Here is a 14,906-nt window from a genome sequence, read left to right as displayed (position 1 = left end):
TTTAAGGTTTTTTTTTTTTAAGATTTAATTTTTAAGTAATCTCTACACCCATTGTGGAGCTTGAACTCACAAACCCCAGTTCAAGAGCTGCACGCTCCAAGATCTGAGCTAGCCAGGCACGACTATACTTGGTTTTTTGGTCCCTGGCTCCTAAAACCTTTGGTATTTCCTTAGGGATTGAAGAGCGTTGTTATTCATAGCAAGTCTCTTTCCCTGTACCTGTGTTTATGGTACTGAAGTGATTCTTGATGTCCCTTAGTTTCAAGAGAGGGGCTGGCTATGCTTAAGGAACTTTCGGTTCTCCTCCTATCCCCTATCCTTCACTCCTCAGGGGAGGGGAAGGCACTGGTGATTGAGTTCAAGCACCAAGGGCAAATGATTTAATCAGTCATGCCTAGCAATGACACTTTGATAGAAACTCCTGAACGACAAGGTTTGGGGGGAGCTTCTGAGTTGGTAAAAACATTGATTTGCCGGGAGGGTGGTGTACCTGCAGAGAGTGTGGAAGTTCTGCACCTAACCTTGTCTAACCTTGCCCTATGCATCTCTTCCATTTGCCTGTTCCTGAGTTGTATCCTTCATAATAAAGCTGTAATTGTTAAGGATAGTATTTTCCCAAGTTTAATGAGTTTATCTAGCAAATTACTGAACCTGAGGGTGGGTCATGATAACACCCCAAGTTGTACTTGGCCAGGCAGAAGTGCAGAAATGGGGTCTGGACACGCCGTTTGTGGCGGGTGTCGAAGTCGAGGCAGTCTTGTAGGACTGAGCCCTTAACCTGTGGGGTCTGTACTAACTCCAGGTTGTCTGTGTTAGAATGGAATTGAACTGTAGAACACCCACTTGATACGAGAGCATTGGAAAATTGGTTGTTGTTTGGAAAAGCAAACAGTCCTTCTTAAGCCTTCTTGTGAAATCATAACATTATAATTTTTGTACTTTTGTACTTGTAAAATGAGAAACTCTATAATGATAAAAGGCTTATGATAAATTGCAGTAATTATTTTTTAAAGATTTATTTTAGAGAGGTGGGAGGGGCAGATTCCCCACTGAGCGTGGAGCCCAATGCGGGGCTGGATACCACAACCCATGAGATCATGACCTGAACAGAAACCAAGAGTTGGATGCCCAACTACTGAGCCACCCAGGTGCCCTTCAGTAATGGTTTTAAACTAATGTGATTTTAATTATAGCTGCAGTATATTTGGGAAACAGACATAAGGGAGAGACATTGTTTAGTCCAGAAGAATGCATGGGCACACATAAATTTGTTTTTACCTTTTCAGATGGGGCTATTTAACAGTGATGCCAAAGTAAAAATATGACACTTTTTTTTTTTTTTAAATGAAGTGTTCCATGATTCATTGTTTGTGCATAACACCCAGTGCTCCATGCAGAACGTGCCCTCCTCAATACCCACCACCAGGCTAACCCGTCCTCCCACCCCCCTCCCCTCTAGAACCCTGCCTGCCCTTCAGAGTCCATCAAAAATATGACACGTTTTTATGAACCATGAATTTTATACCTTGTTCAAAAAATTGGATAAGAGTTTTATCTCTTATAGGCAGGACCTTGTCTGTATCGTGACCAGTGACTGACATAGTAAAGGATGAATGAAGTAATACAGTAAAACAAAAACAGAAAATGAATATAACACAACATTCACAGAATTTTTAACATACCCAAGACTCTAATGAAATATTAGGCTTTCTCCAGGCTAAGTACTGTCATTGTGATAGGCTAAAAAATGGTCCTTCCCCCAAAATATACAGGTCAAATCCCTGGAACTTGTGAATGTTACCTTATTTGGAAAACTGACTCTGCAGATACAATTTAGTGACGGACCTTGAGATGAGAGCCTCCTGGATTATCCAGGTGTGGACTAAATCTCATCATCAGAGACAGAGGAGAAGGCAATGGGAAGATATGTGCAGAGAGTGAAGTGGTATGGCCACAACTCAAAGAAGCCAAGGATCACCCGAAGCCACCAGAAGGTAGAAGAGGATGAAAATGAGTTCTCCTTTATAGTAGCCTCTAGAAGGAACACGGCCCTGCCAGATTTTGGATTTCTAGTTTCCAGAACTGTGAGAAAATAAATTTCTGTTCTTTCAAATCTGTGGTAATTTGTTATAGCAGCCTTAGGATACAATAGCTAACCCTTTAGGGTTCACAATCATGCTCTTTTTAGAAAAGTTTCTTTGAGGGAGAATTTATGAAGGTTCCCATGTGGCTAAGGTCCACAGGTTGGACCCAGTATAGAGGACCTCCCATAAGGGCCATTTCAAGTAAAAGATTTCATAATTTACTGATCTTAAAAGTGTTTAAAAAAAAAAAAAGAAAAAGAAACAACAGGTCCAAAATGGAGTTACTTGTGCTAAATAAGCCCCTGTCACCAAACCGAGACTTAATACCTAAACTAATTGCCGTTTCAGCCTTTCCCAGGAATATAATCTTAATAGGTTGGTTGGGAATTTCCTGGTGAGAACTAGTGAGGTAATCTGTTTGATAGACCTCTTTCTTCCCGAAAGATAGGTGACATTGCCTGAAATAATCCTTTCATTTGTTTATGATGTCCTTGTCCCACCTCCTCTCTGCCTTTTAAAGCCTTCCATTTGTACAGCATCTTAGAGCTCCTTTCTATTTGGAGATGCTGCCCAATTTATGAATCATTGAATAAAGCCAGTTAGAGCTTCAAATTTACTCAGCTGGATTTTGTTTTTTAAAAGTAGCTTTCAACCCTGGGCAGGGGATAAACCTGTTTTGAGGTTAAAAAAAAAAAAAAAAGTATGAGCTTTACTTGACAATTTAAGCAATAAAAAAACAAGTTGAAAGAATATCTAAAGATACGTCAATTTTTTTTTAAAGATTTTATGCATTTATTTGACAGAGAGCACAAGCAGGGGGATCAGCAGGCAGAGGGAGAGGGAGAGGGAGAAGCAGTCTCCCCTCTGAGCAGAGAGTCTGACGCGGGGCTCGATCCCAGGACCCTGGGACCATGATCCGGCCAAGGGCAGACGCCCAACCGGCTGAGCCACCCAGGCACCCCGAGATATGTCAATGCTTTTAATTGATATCATGTTCAGTCATGAAAAAAAAAAGTACAGAACTCATAAGGCTGTATCTAATCGTTTATTCTTGATGTACCTATACTGGCCACCCCCCATTATGTTCACACCATACACTTGAGTGAACAGCCAGCAGGCATACTTGTTAATGTACTATTATGGACATCAAAATCATGACCAAGAATCAGCACTTCTGTAGCTACCCAATGAAGCCCAAATAAACTGAAGGTTATGAATATATTATGCTTAATTCAGACATAACACTTTTGTTTGAAGTACGTTCTTTGGGGAATCCCTTTTAAAAAACCTGTCCAGTGAATTCTGTGCTTAACATAGCCCTGTACTGTATGAAAATTAAATTGTGACATGATTGTTTCACTTCATAATGGCCTTTAATTTGTAAAACTTTACAACAACAAGGTAAAATTTTATTTCAAAACGAAAATAACAGAGTAAATTTCCTAAACAGCTATCTTTGACTCAAAACAAAACAAAACCCCGCAACACTACAGAAAACATCTCTTAAATTTTAAAGTTAATTTTGAATTTATGAAGAATGCCTTCACACCTTTTAGGGCATTTGTTTTTGCAACTAACTTTCAAACTTTTATGAAGTAATGAAACAACTCACTTGAAAATAGGAAAAAAAAACCCGTCAGAAACAGATGTTCTAATTTTGTGATTTGGTAACACGAATCTTAAACTTATGTAGTTGAATATGAAGGACCATATTCACCTGGGTTGTTCTAATAATTGTTTAGAATTTTAAAAATACCCTATTTGCCCTTCGACCTTAACAAATAGATTTCAACGTCCTCAGTAAATAAAGACCTACCCCCCTCAAATAGTGACGCACAAAGGGCTATCATTACTACGGGTGGCACAGCGTTGTCCTTAGCACTCAGCTATTTCCACAGCCATGGCAAAAACCCTCTGGGCTAGTTCAAGTTTTATTTTCTAATTTCACTTTTATTTATAAACACAGATTTTGTTTTCCCTGGAATGAATGTTCTACGTTGGACTGCTTTTTTCTTTCAATTCTGGGTGTAAACTCTAACAGCCCCACGATTTATATGGCTTCTGGATCAGCAGCCTAATTTTAAGATGACATAGTTGGGCTCTTACTTCACCGACAGAAACACCTGTCTGACCGGAAGTTGTGATGGCGCTACCATCTTCATGTAAACGTCCCAGGCACCTCGAGTCTTTCTTTCGGACATCTTTTCCTCTCCGTTTCGCCAGAGTGTTGGCCACAGTCCCCACGCGCTGCTTCCACGGGCCTGTGGGCCTTTAGGAGCGTCCCTAACCCCTGAAGAAGCAGGTGCAGGGCTGGGCCGAGCCCTCGAAGCCAGCCGGGGAGGCGTCGGCGTCGGCGTCGGCGTCGGCGTCGGCGTCGGCGTCGGCGTCGGCGTCGGCGTCGGCGTCGGCGTCGGCGTCGGCGTCGGCGTCGGCGGGACCGCAGCTTAACCGCGCGCGCGCCGCACTCTCCCCGACTCCGCCGTGGGACCGCCGGGCGCCGGGCCGCCCGCCTTGGGAGGACTCGCGCGGCCGCGCCGAGGAGACCGGCGGCGGCTCGGGCAGCCCGGCGGGGCGCGGAGAGGCGGGCCAGGTCGGCTGGGGGCCGGGCGTGCGGAGGCGGGCTCTCCCGGCCGCGGTCGCCGCCCTCTCCGATCGCCGCAGCCCCGGCGCTCGGACCGTGTCTTGGCGCCGCGCGGCGCTGCTGGCGACGCGGCTGGTTCGGAGCGGGGGCAGTTCGGCGGGCCGGCTCGGCGGGGCGGCAGGAGCTGCGGCCTCTGGGTACGGGGTGCGGCGGGCAGGACACGGGGGTGGGGGTCGGCGTGGCGCGGAGGCCTCGCAGGGCTGTGGGCGGAGCGGTGGGCGCGGGCGCCTCTTTCCCCGGCGCCGGGTGGGCCCCGGGTCCAGTCAGCGGAGGGCCCTCGGAGGGCGGCGGAGCTCAGGAGGGGTGGCGGGGCGGTGAATGACGCCCTAAGCGGCTGTGCCTGCTCACGGATCCTGTGACTCTTACGTCGAAAATACCCGAGTCGTGGTACTGGGGAGGCTTGGACCCCCCCCCCCCCGCCCCGCCTAATAAATTGGGATTTCAGATAAACAGCGATTAGTTTTCGGCCTTAGTGTATCTCAGATATTGCACGGATTATACTTAGACTAAACGGTTACTCGCTTTTTATTTTTTTAAAGATCTTATTTATTTATTTGACAGAGAGGGACACAGCGAGAGCAGGAACACAAGCAGGGGGAGTGGGAGAGGGAGAAGCAGACTCCCTGCCGAGCAGGGAGCCCGATGCGGGGCTCGATCCCAGGACCCTGGGACCATGACCTGAGCCGAAGGCAGACGCTTAACGACTGAGCCACCCAGGCGCCCCGGTTACTCGCTTTTTATGTGAAGTTCTAATGTAATCGAGCGTTCTGCATTTTTATTTACTAAACCTGGCAACCCTACCGCAGGAAGTGAAGGGGACGCTTCCTACTAAATGGCCCAGTCTTTGAGGATGGGGACTGTGACTACTCATGTAGATGTCGCCTCTGGCTAGACCGAGGATTGCTTTCCCTGTGCTTCCCCGCTTCCAGTACCAGGCCTGCGGCGGAGGACCCACTGCCGGGGCTGATGCTGTGCCGCCCTCGGGCCCGGGCCTGTGCTCCACGGTGGTTCTGCCAGTTCGAATGTCTGTGCCTGCCCCTGTGCGTCCATCCCTCTGGCTTGGAGTCTCTTCCTTCCTACTTGGTTTGGTAACTCTGATCAGTTCTGCCAGACTGTAGGAACTGTTAATTATCTTTCTGTTCTAAGCTGGTGACCCACTCAGGAAGGTGCTGACCACGTGGTGTTACCTATTAGACTGACAGGTCCTTGAGCCCCTGACGTGTTTTTCCAATGATGTGTATCCCTGGGGCATTGAGCATTTCGCCTGCTTAGTATATGGGAGGCGCTCCATAAATCTGGCATGGCTGATGGGTACATCAGTGTTGAAGTGAAACGTTTCTTGTGCGCTTCTCTGTTGATGTCTCTTTCCTTACTAGGTAATAACTTTTGCCAAGCTCAACCAGAATTGAAGGAGAAAGGTGCTTTCCAGAAACTTTCTTTTATTTGGGAGGGTAGGGGGTGATATTTCAGATGCACCTCCTACCTCCTCTCACTGCCCAAGATAACTTGGGGTGAAGGTTCTACTGGAACTCCTGTTTCAGTAGTAAATATTGTGGTAGATGGTTTGGGGATGATGGTTAGATGTTGGACCAGAGATGAAAAGGACTTGTTTTCTTAGTTGATAAACCAAATAGGCTGCTGATTTATTACACCAAAACAAGTTCTTGGGTCCAGGCCATGCCGATTAACATTTTTGTTTGTTTGTTTGTTTGTTTACGCTCCAGGAACTCAGTCTGCTTTTTTTCTTAACACACAGCCTCTGCCCTCCACCTAAGTTGGTTGCAGTCTCCCTGGCATACTACTCCTAACCCCTTCCTAAGTACACAGGCCCTTTTTGTTTTAAAGATTTCCTTACCGACTATTGGGAAGTAAGGAATAATAGATTGTAAACATTGGGGAGTTCTAATGTTATAATGTTCCCTTGGAGTAGTTCCTGCCTCTAACTCTTTGTAATTACTGAAGGTGATGTTTGTTACAGCATCCTTATTCTGAGTGTGTGGGCATGGCTGTGTAGATCAGCCACTCATCATCCAAGGATAAAATGTAAAAAATCCATTTAATTTTTTTTTTTTTTAAGTAAGTTCTACACCCAATGTGGGGCTCAAATTCATAGCCCCGAGATCAAGAGTCACATGCTCTACCAACTATGCCAGCTAGGTGCCCCCAACATTTAAATTTTAAAGGCACTCAAAATGAATGAATGAAGTGTTTGCAAGGAGAAGTTTTTCTATCAATACTTGAATTTGGAACATAATCATAAGGTGACTATTTTTGGAAATATTTGAAACTTCAGTTCTTTATCTTAAGATATTCTCTTAATCTTTAGATATTCAAGAAATTCTCTTTTGAAGCCTATATTATTCTGATTCTTTTCTAAGATTTGTAATTTTGCTCTAACTAGTTTGCATCAGGATGTTGTATACGGTTTGGACAATGCAATAGGACCTGGCTGATCAAGAAAGATAAAGTGGATGGGGAAAAGCTCTAGGGGTAGGCAGAGAGATTCGATGATATAAAACTGGTCAATATTTTAGTGAATATATTCCTGTTACAATAAATGCCTCCTTTTACAAGCTCCCAACAGCTGGGTTTTAGATAATACATACCTAGAGGGTCCCTGTAATCAGGAAATGATACTAATAGTGTTACATGTTATTGAACATTTACTGTGATCAAGGCACTGTTTTGCTTTCTATCAATTCATTTAATCTTCATAAAACCCTTTGAGGTGGGTGTGACTATTATTCCTACCTTACGGATTGGGAAACTTAGAGCTATGAATGTTGTGGTTGAAATACCTTAGTTTCCTTAAAATCTTTGAATTTTTGTAGGTTCTCTGTGTCACAGCATGTTCATGGAGATTTGGCATATTTTAATACGAAAATGGAAACTTTTTTTAAACTAATGGTCAGGTTAAGGTCAGTCATTAGGACAGTCTATTTGAAATTTGGTGTTCGGAAATAAGAGTGTGCCAGGCTTTAAACACAGTAAATGTAGTTTTACCAAATAATTAAGGACATTGGGAGGCTAGAGAAGCATACAGTCCCTTTTGGTTATTTTTGTACTAATAATAAGTAAAACTTTTTTCTATTTCATAGATTTGTATATATATTTGCATATCAGGTTTTCTTCAAATGGATCTCATTTGCTATATTATCATTAATGACTATTTTTAATGTTTAAAGCTGCACTGCCTTTTAAAATTCTTTTTAGGATGGGGAACAACACATCATCATCTTTGGGGAAGTCAGCAACTGTTCCTGTGAATCAGATTCAAGTGAGTGATGTGGGAGACATAGGAGAAACCTTTCTTCTGTAGAAAAAGAACTGTGTTTTACACATTTAATATGTTTGCTCATTATCCAGCCTGACGTAGTTCAGCAAATGAATTACTAAATGTATACTTTAAAATCTGCTATCAAAATAATCCATGTGACAGAAAAGTTCTAGATCATATTGGCAGTGAGAATTTATGAGATTTATTATTAACGGAGTCTTTACTCCCTCTAAGTTGGGTCTGTGAGTTTAGCTCTTCCTTTCCCTCAGACCTACCTCAGGTATCCTGTTGATACCAGTCAAGCTGCTCTTAGTCAGGGATACTGTTTGATTTTGGCCTGGGAAGCTGCTTAACAGCTTTCTCCCCTAACACAGAACTTAGTATGCTGTAGTTACTCTATAAATGATCCTCTCAGGGACACCCATGTGCTGCTGGGTACTGTTTTCCTCTCTTTCACTGCAAAACCCAGTTCATTCTGCCTCAGAAAAACTTCTCTCGTATGTTTTTCTTCCCTTGCGGTCTACAAGACATACTCATGTTTTCCTTTCTCTGTTCTTCACCACCAACCACCACCACATATATAACATTTCTGCCTTTAATTTATTTGGCTAAGAAAGTATTCACTCACAGCTGATGAATGTAACAGCAATGCTAGAAACCTGTTGTGAGGGAATTCCTTTTTAAAACAAGAATACAAAATGATGAAAATTTAGCAAGGTTGAGCTCGAGAGAAGGTGACATGGATTGTTCGAGACACTCTGGCACTGTCATCTTGAGTTTCAACTCACTTTGGAATCTCTTCATCAGTGTTTTTACTGCATATCAGCACCCAGGATGCTCAGCTCTCTCTACACGATGGTCTCAGTGTGCCTATAACCTGAGGTGGCATGGTGGAGGAGAGAGCACTGGCTTTGGTGTTGGGACAGGTTGGGTTAAATCCTAGTGTGGTGAACTTCTTAGCCTCATTTTTCTCATCTATAAAATGGATTCATGCATACATCTCTGGTATGGCTGGCTTTCTCCGAGACAGACTTCTATACTGAATATTATGAGTAGAAGAGAAAGCATAAAAACAGACCAACTTGCAGAGAGCTAGACTGTGCCTTAAAACCCTTCTGACACCCAAGGATGGATGTAACTTTAGAATTACTTTGCCTGGGTACTCTACTTTCTGATTTTTGGCTTTCATCTTGAAGGTGTTGCTTATGACCCACATAAGAACAACTTAGATGCTTGGGTGCTACTTATCTATTCAGAATCTCTTGAAGGACCTGGACATTCATATATTTAGAAACAAAAAAGAAAACAAATTTTACAAGCAATGCAGATGCATAGCAAAATCTCATAGTCTTTGTGATAAAGGCCTGGAGAGTAGTTTCCAAACCGGGTTGATACTAGAATAATCTGGGAAGTTAAAAAAACAAAACAAAACAGTTTCTGACTTCTGCCTGAAACCAACCCCCCCCTTTTTTTTTAAAGATTTTATTTGTTTATTTGAGACACAGAGATACAGCGAGAGAGGGAACACAAGCAGGGGGAATGGGAGAGGGAGAAGCAGGCTTCCCACTGAGCAGGGAGCCCGACGTAGGGCTCGATCCGAGGACCCTGAGACCATGACCCGAGCCGAAGGCAGACGCTTAACGACTGAGCCACCCAGGTGCCCTGCCTGAAATCCTTTGAATCAGCATTTCGTAGTAGCTTTTCCAGGAACAACAATATAAGAATGCCTTAGCAATACTGTCATGACAATGACAGTTTTTTAAACTATAAAGATATATAGGAAGGAGTGGAAGTTGAGGGGGTAAGCTGTTGTTTATACCTGGATCAATGGAAGCCATACATGTTAAACAAATCATGTATCAGTCCTCACCATTAAAAGTTAAGGAAGGTAAGGAGTTAACTCCTAAACACCTACTGAGTATTTAAGAGGCAATGTAACAGAGTTTAAGTGCCTGGACTGTAGAATCAGACTTGCCTGGGCTCAAATCTCAGCTTTCCAGTTCTTATTAGGACTATGAGTAAGTCACTTATCTTCTTATGTGCCTCACTTTCCCCATTTGTAGAGTAGAGATAATAATAAGACTTATCTCAGGATTATAGTGAGGTTTACATGAGCTAGTAAAGGTCAGATGTTAAGAATTGCATCTGGCACACAGAGATGTTTGCTGTATATGAATTGGCTGTGATTATTGTTATCACTTCATGCCAACTTTGCATCTGTTATATCCTTTTTTCCTAAAAACATCCCTTTTAAATGAGTAATAATATTCTTAATCTGCAAATGAGAAAATAGATGATGGAGACTTAGTTTGAACACTGAATCATGAGACTCCAGAATCCATCCCGTTTCCACTATAATAATGGTTTCTTTCCAGAAGGTAATGTCTAGAATTAAAAAAAATTGTTTGTTTGTTTGTTTGACTTCAGGAAACAATTTCTGATAATTGTGTGGTGATTTTCTCAAAAACATCTTGTTCTTACTGTGCAATGGCAAAAAAACTTTTCCATGACATAAATGTTAAGTATAAAGTGGTGGAATTGGACATGCTTGAATATGGAAGTCAATTTCAAGATGCTCTCTACAAAATGACTGGTGAAAAAACTGTAAGTGTATCCTCTATGGTGCTTTTCCTCCAGTAGGTGGTACCTGGGTCACCTAGAGCCTAGACGCTTATGTAAAGTGAGCCAGGCATTCTCTCTGTCTCCTGAGAGATAGAGACTCTGAGAATCCTTTTTGGATAAAGAAATGGCAGATCTGGGAACAAGATTCAGAGACTGGGAAACAGCCGAATTCATTCATTTTATTTTTATTCTTGCCATATGTGCGTGCGTGCGTGTATGTGTGTGTGTTTTGACTAGGAGAGTGGGGTGATGGTGTTGTCATGAGTGCTTGTCTGTGAATCTTTAAGATCCTCCTGGAGCTCTTCTCAAGGTGAAATCCTTCCTCCCTTTACTTGAACAGTACAGACCATGGGTCAGTCTTCAGTTACTGTGCTAATAGGAGTGCTTTAGTTCTTCATATTTTTAGATTCATGAAATTTGTCCAACCATATGCATTTTTTCAGTGAAATGCATTATTGGGAAAATATATAATGTTGCCATTTTCCTTCTTGTTTTAATGTGCATGGAAGATGTTTATAAACAATAATTACAGACTGTATTCTTTTACCTTTTATATGCCATAGCAATTAGAAGGAAAGGCTTGAGTGTCAGATTGCCCTGGATTTAAATCCTACCTCTGTCATTTGCTATCATTGTGATTTTGGACAAGTCCCTGTGCCTCATTTCCCTCCAAAATAAGGCTAAAATTAGTACCTACCTCAAGGGTTGTAAAGATTTAAGTACTTTGTGGAAGAGCTTAGTCTGGTGCCTGGCCCATAAAAGTACCCAGAGTATGAGCATCTATGACTATTATGTGAAAGGTCTTAATACTTCTGACAATAGAGTGACAGCTAATCTTTTGTTTATCCAACAGGTACCAAGAATATTTATCAATGGAACTTTTATTGGAGGTGCAACTGACACTCATAGGCTTCACAAAGAAGGGAAATTGCTTCCACTAGTTCATCAGTGTTACTTAAAAAAAAGTAAGAGGAAAGAATTTTAGTTATGTAGGTGCTCATAACCTTGCTAGTAAAATGTCAGTGATTTAAAGTGATAATGCCTGATAATGCCTTTTAAATGTTTGAGGATGTTTTAAATATGTAAATTATCTTCCTGAAAAAGTTGTAAAACTAATAATAAATTGCTGTGGAAATCTCTTCTTCCTACTTGCCAATTCTTGACCAAAGGAGATGATATTTAAAACTACAGGAGTGAAATTGTATCAAAAGATAAGGAAAGAATGTTTTATTAATAATTCATATATGAATTTCACAGCCAAGAGCTAGAAGGTAAGCACTTGGGATTATTTATTCTGTGTAATATTCAGAAGGAGTTGACTCCTTACTTTTTATGGCTTTCAGTGGTGAGGACTGATTTGTGATTTCTCTTTAAAATGGAAGGTTCTCCCATATGTAGCTGTCAACTCAGTAGGGATATCCTTGTACTGTATTGTGACAAATCTTCACACTTTGTACTTCTAGAGTAAGAGAAGTATATTAAATTTGTAGGATGGAATGAAATTTATTTCAGAGAAACCAAATTACTCCTTTAATGTCTTAGTAGTTCCAGAGAATGGAACTGTACGTAAGGGGCAGAAATTAAAAGGAGAAGATTTCAGCATTGTATGAAGATGAACTTTTGAAATAGTTCAGAAATGTACTTGAATTTTATTGTGAGGTGGAAAGTTCTGCTTTCCAAAATGTGTCGAAAGGCTGTTGGAAACATTCCATAAGAGATCCAAGTATTGGGTGGGAGGTTAGACTGTCCTTAAAGTAATTTCTGATGTAGATATTCTTCAATTCTTTGACTGATTCAAACTGATTTTATCTCAGATAAACTTAGCAAACAAGATTTAGTCTATAGGAAGTCTTATTTTAGAGTAATTAAAAATAGGGGTGCCTGGGTGTCTCAGTTGGTTAAGCGTCTGCCTTCAGCTCAGGTCATGATCCCGGGGTCCTGGGATCGAGTCCTGCATTGGGCTCCCTGCTCAGTGGGGGGCCTGCTTCTCCCTCGTCCTCTGCTGCTCCCCCTGCTTGTGCTGTCTCACTCTCTGTCAAATAAATAAATAAAATCTTAAAAAAAATAGAATAATTAAAAATATTTTGGATACTTGATTAATCACATCCCTATCTCAAACTTCTTATCAACAAGAATTTTTTAAGTGCACTTCCTAGGAAGCATTTTCCTAGCTGATCCCACAGAGTCACAGATGCTAGTTACAGAAAACTTCCTCAAAGGTGGGAGGACAGTGCATTTTAAGTGAATTGCTTCTGCTTTCTGGTCAAGATGGACCAAGGAATTGGGGACAGTTCTGCAGGAGACAGCTGGTGGCTTTTTTGGCCATATGCCATCAATGATGCTTCATACATGAATTTATTAAACTGCCATTAGGAGACCTTGGCAAAGCAAGAATTTGAATTATTTCATTCTCTTGTGGTAAATTAGAACACTGGAATGGAACAGAATGGCATGTCCTTTAGTCCTTTATTTTGCATTGTGCCAATGAGAAATTTTAGATGCTTGCTATGTTATCTCTTCCATCTGGATGTTCCTCCTATGTCCTTTTATAATGAACTTGTAATCTAGTAAGTAAAATGTTTCTCTGAGTTCTGTGAGCCATTCTAGCGAATCAGTCATTGCAGGGTCCTTGGAACCCTTAATCTATAGCTGATCAGTCAGAATAACAGGTGACAACCTGGATTCCAGATTGGTGCCTGAAGCAGGGTTTGAGGGGCAGTCTTGTAGGACTGACCAGCTGCCCTGACATGCCCATCCCAGATAACCAATACTTACTTAGTTTTAACTAAAAGGAGCTAGTTACAAAGCCTAGGGTTAAAGGGGGAGGGATTTGGATAGGGACTAAACAAACCACTAAATCCTCAGTGAAAGAAAATCATCCCTAGTACTTAAACAGTGATTAATACCTATCAAGACAGAAAAGTGTTCAAAACACAAATCACACTTAACTGGGTGTGACCAGTAGGTAGGTGAATCTCTTGAACGATAAATTCCTTTTTATAAAATACGGATACCATCTTCCTTAGCATTTATTTTGGGAAATGGAAATAATGTAAATCAAACCGCATGGTGCTTAGTATAGACAGTAGACTTTTCAATATGTAATGGCTGTTATAATCACAATGACTCAGAAGTATGTATGGTCTTCTTGTGGACCCATCAGCATTTTCCAGCGTCCTAGTTAAGATTTTAGGGGGGGTAGATTTCCATTTCTTCTCTCTTCCCATGTCTTAGCTTGGGCTGTTACAGCAAATTACCATAGACTGGATGGTTGAGACAAGAAATATCTATTTCTCAAATTTTTGGAGGCTGGGAAGGCCAAGATCAGGGTGCCTGCTAATTTGGTTTTTGGTGTGGGCCCGCTTCCTGGTTTGCAGTTGGCCATCTTCTGTGTCTCCACGTGGCAGCAGAGAGAGAAAGCAAGCTCTCTTGTCTCTTCTTACAAAGGCACTAAACCATCACGGGGGCTCCACCCTCATGACCTAATTACCTTCCTAAGGGCCCCATCATCAAATACCATCACACTAGAAATCAGGGTTTAACATACAAACTTTGGGGAGACATTTACTCCGGAACACTGTATCTTACAGCTTGATAAAAGTATAATACAGATCTGGGGCGCCTGGGTGGCTCAGTCGTTAAGTGTCTGCCTTCCGCTCAGGTCATGATCCCAGGATCCTGGGATCGAGCCCCACGTCAGGCTCCCTGCTCCGTGGGAGGCCTGCTTCTCCCTCTCCCACTCCCCCTGCTTGTGTTCCCTCTCTCGCTGTGTCTCTGTCAAATAAATACATAAAATCTTAAAAAAAAAAAAAAAAGTATAATACAGATCTAAGGCAAAACTAGGTATAAGTTGTCTCAGCAGCTGTTTTTCTAGAACCAAAGGCTAGAAAGACGAGAATGGTGATGTTTAAGAAAAGGTAGTTACTTTTTTCAGTCTATTTAATTTTTAATGTTGAGATTTGGAAGATAAGCTGTTTACTGTAGCCTACTAATATTAAAAAATGGATCGTTTCTCATTTTATCACTAATCATTTTATCCTTGAATTGCCAAAATATCTAATAGGGAAGCTAAAAAGCTGTTGAGAAAAAAATTGGTCTTTTGTCTAAATGATTCTGGATTGTTTACTAATATTATTAAAAATACTATTTGAATAGTTTTAAAGTCACATCTTCTTGGTAAGATTTAATAGTTAAATTTTTTTTAAACTTTTTAAAAAAATTTGAGAGACAGAGTAAGCGGAGGGAGGGGCAGGAGAGAGAATCCTGAAGCAGACTCCCTATT

The 14,906-nt window shown here is 41.7% G+C and overlaps 1 protein-coding gene across 11 annotated transcripts in view; it reads left to right on the top strand.

Moving 5' to 3' along the window:
* Window positions 1-4,722: 4,722 nt before the first annotated feature.
* The window catches only part of UCHL5 (ubiquitin C-terminal hydrolase L5), an 80,972-nt gene continuing 70,788 nt past the window's right edge, over window positions 4,723-14,906 (top strand). For 4 of the 11 annotated variants that reach the window (XM_064593891.1, XM_064593887.1, XM_064593885.1 and 1 more), the window contains exons 1-5: window positions 4,725-4,862; window positions 5,532-5,813; window positions 7,939-8,002; window positions 10,430-10,606; window positions 11,478-11,589. In XM_064593891.1, coding sequence (XP_064449961.1) covers window positions 5,692-5,813; window positions 7,939-8,002; window positions 10,430-10,606; window positions 11,478-11,589 — 475 coding nt within the window. In that variant the 5' untranslated portion in view covers window positions 4,725-4,862; window positions 5,532-5,691. Of the gene's footprint in view, window positions 4,863-5,531; window positions 5,814-6,802; window positions 6,987-7,938; window positions 8,003-10,429; window positions 10,607-11,477; window positions 11,590-14,906 lie in introns of all 11 variants that reach the window. The other 7 variants (XM_064593892.1, XM_064593889.1, XM_064593893.1 and 4 more) reach the window with 7 other exon arrangements.

Source organism: Mirounga angustirostris, unplaced genomic scaffold (genome assembly GCF_029215605.1).
Source record: "Mirounga angustirostris isolate CCGP_5_RB_7025 unplaced genomic scaffold, mMirAng1.0.hap1 SCAF_6, whole genome shotgun sequence".
In the NCBI taxonomy this organism is placed as follows: Eukaryota; Metazoa; Chordata; class Mammalia; order Carnivora; family Phocidae; genus Mirounga; species Mirounga angustirostris.
The sequence above is the reverse complement of the archived record's forward strand: the minus strand, read 5'-3'. Positions and strand labels throughout refer to the sequence as shown.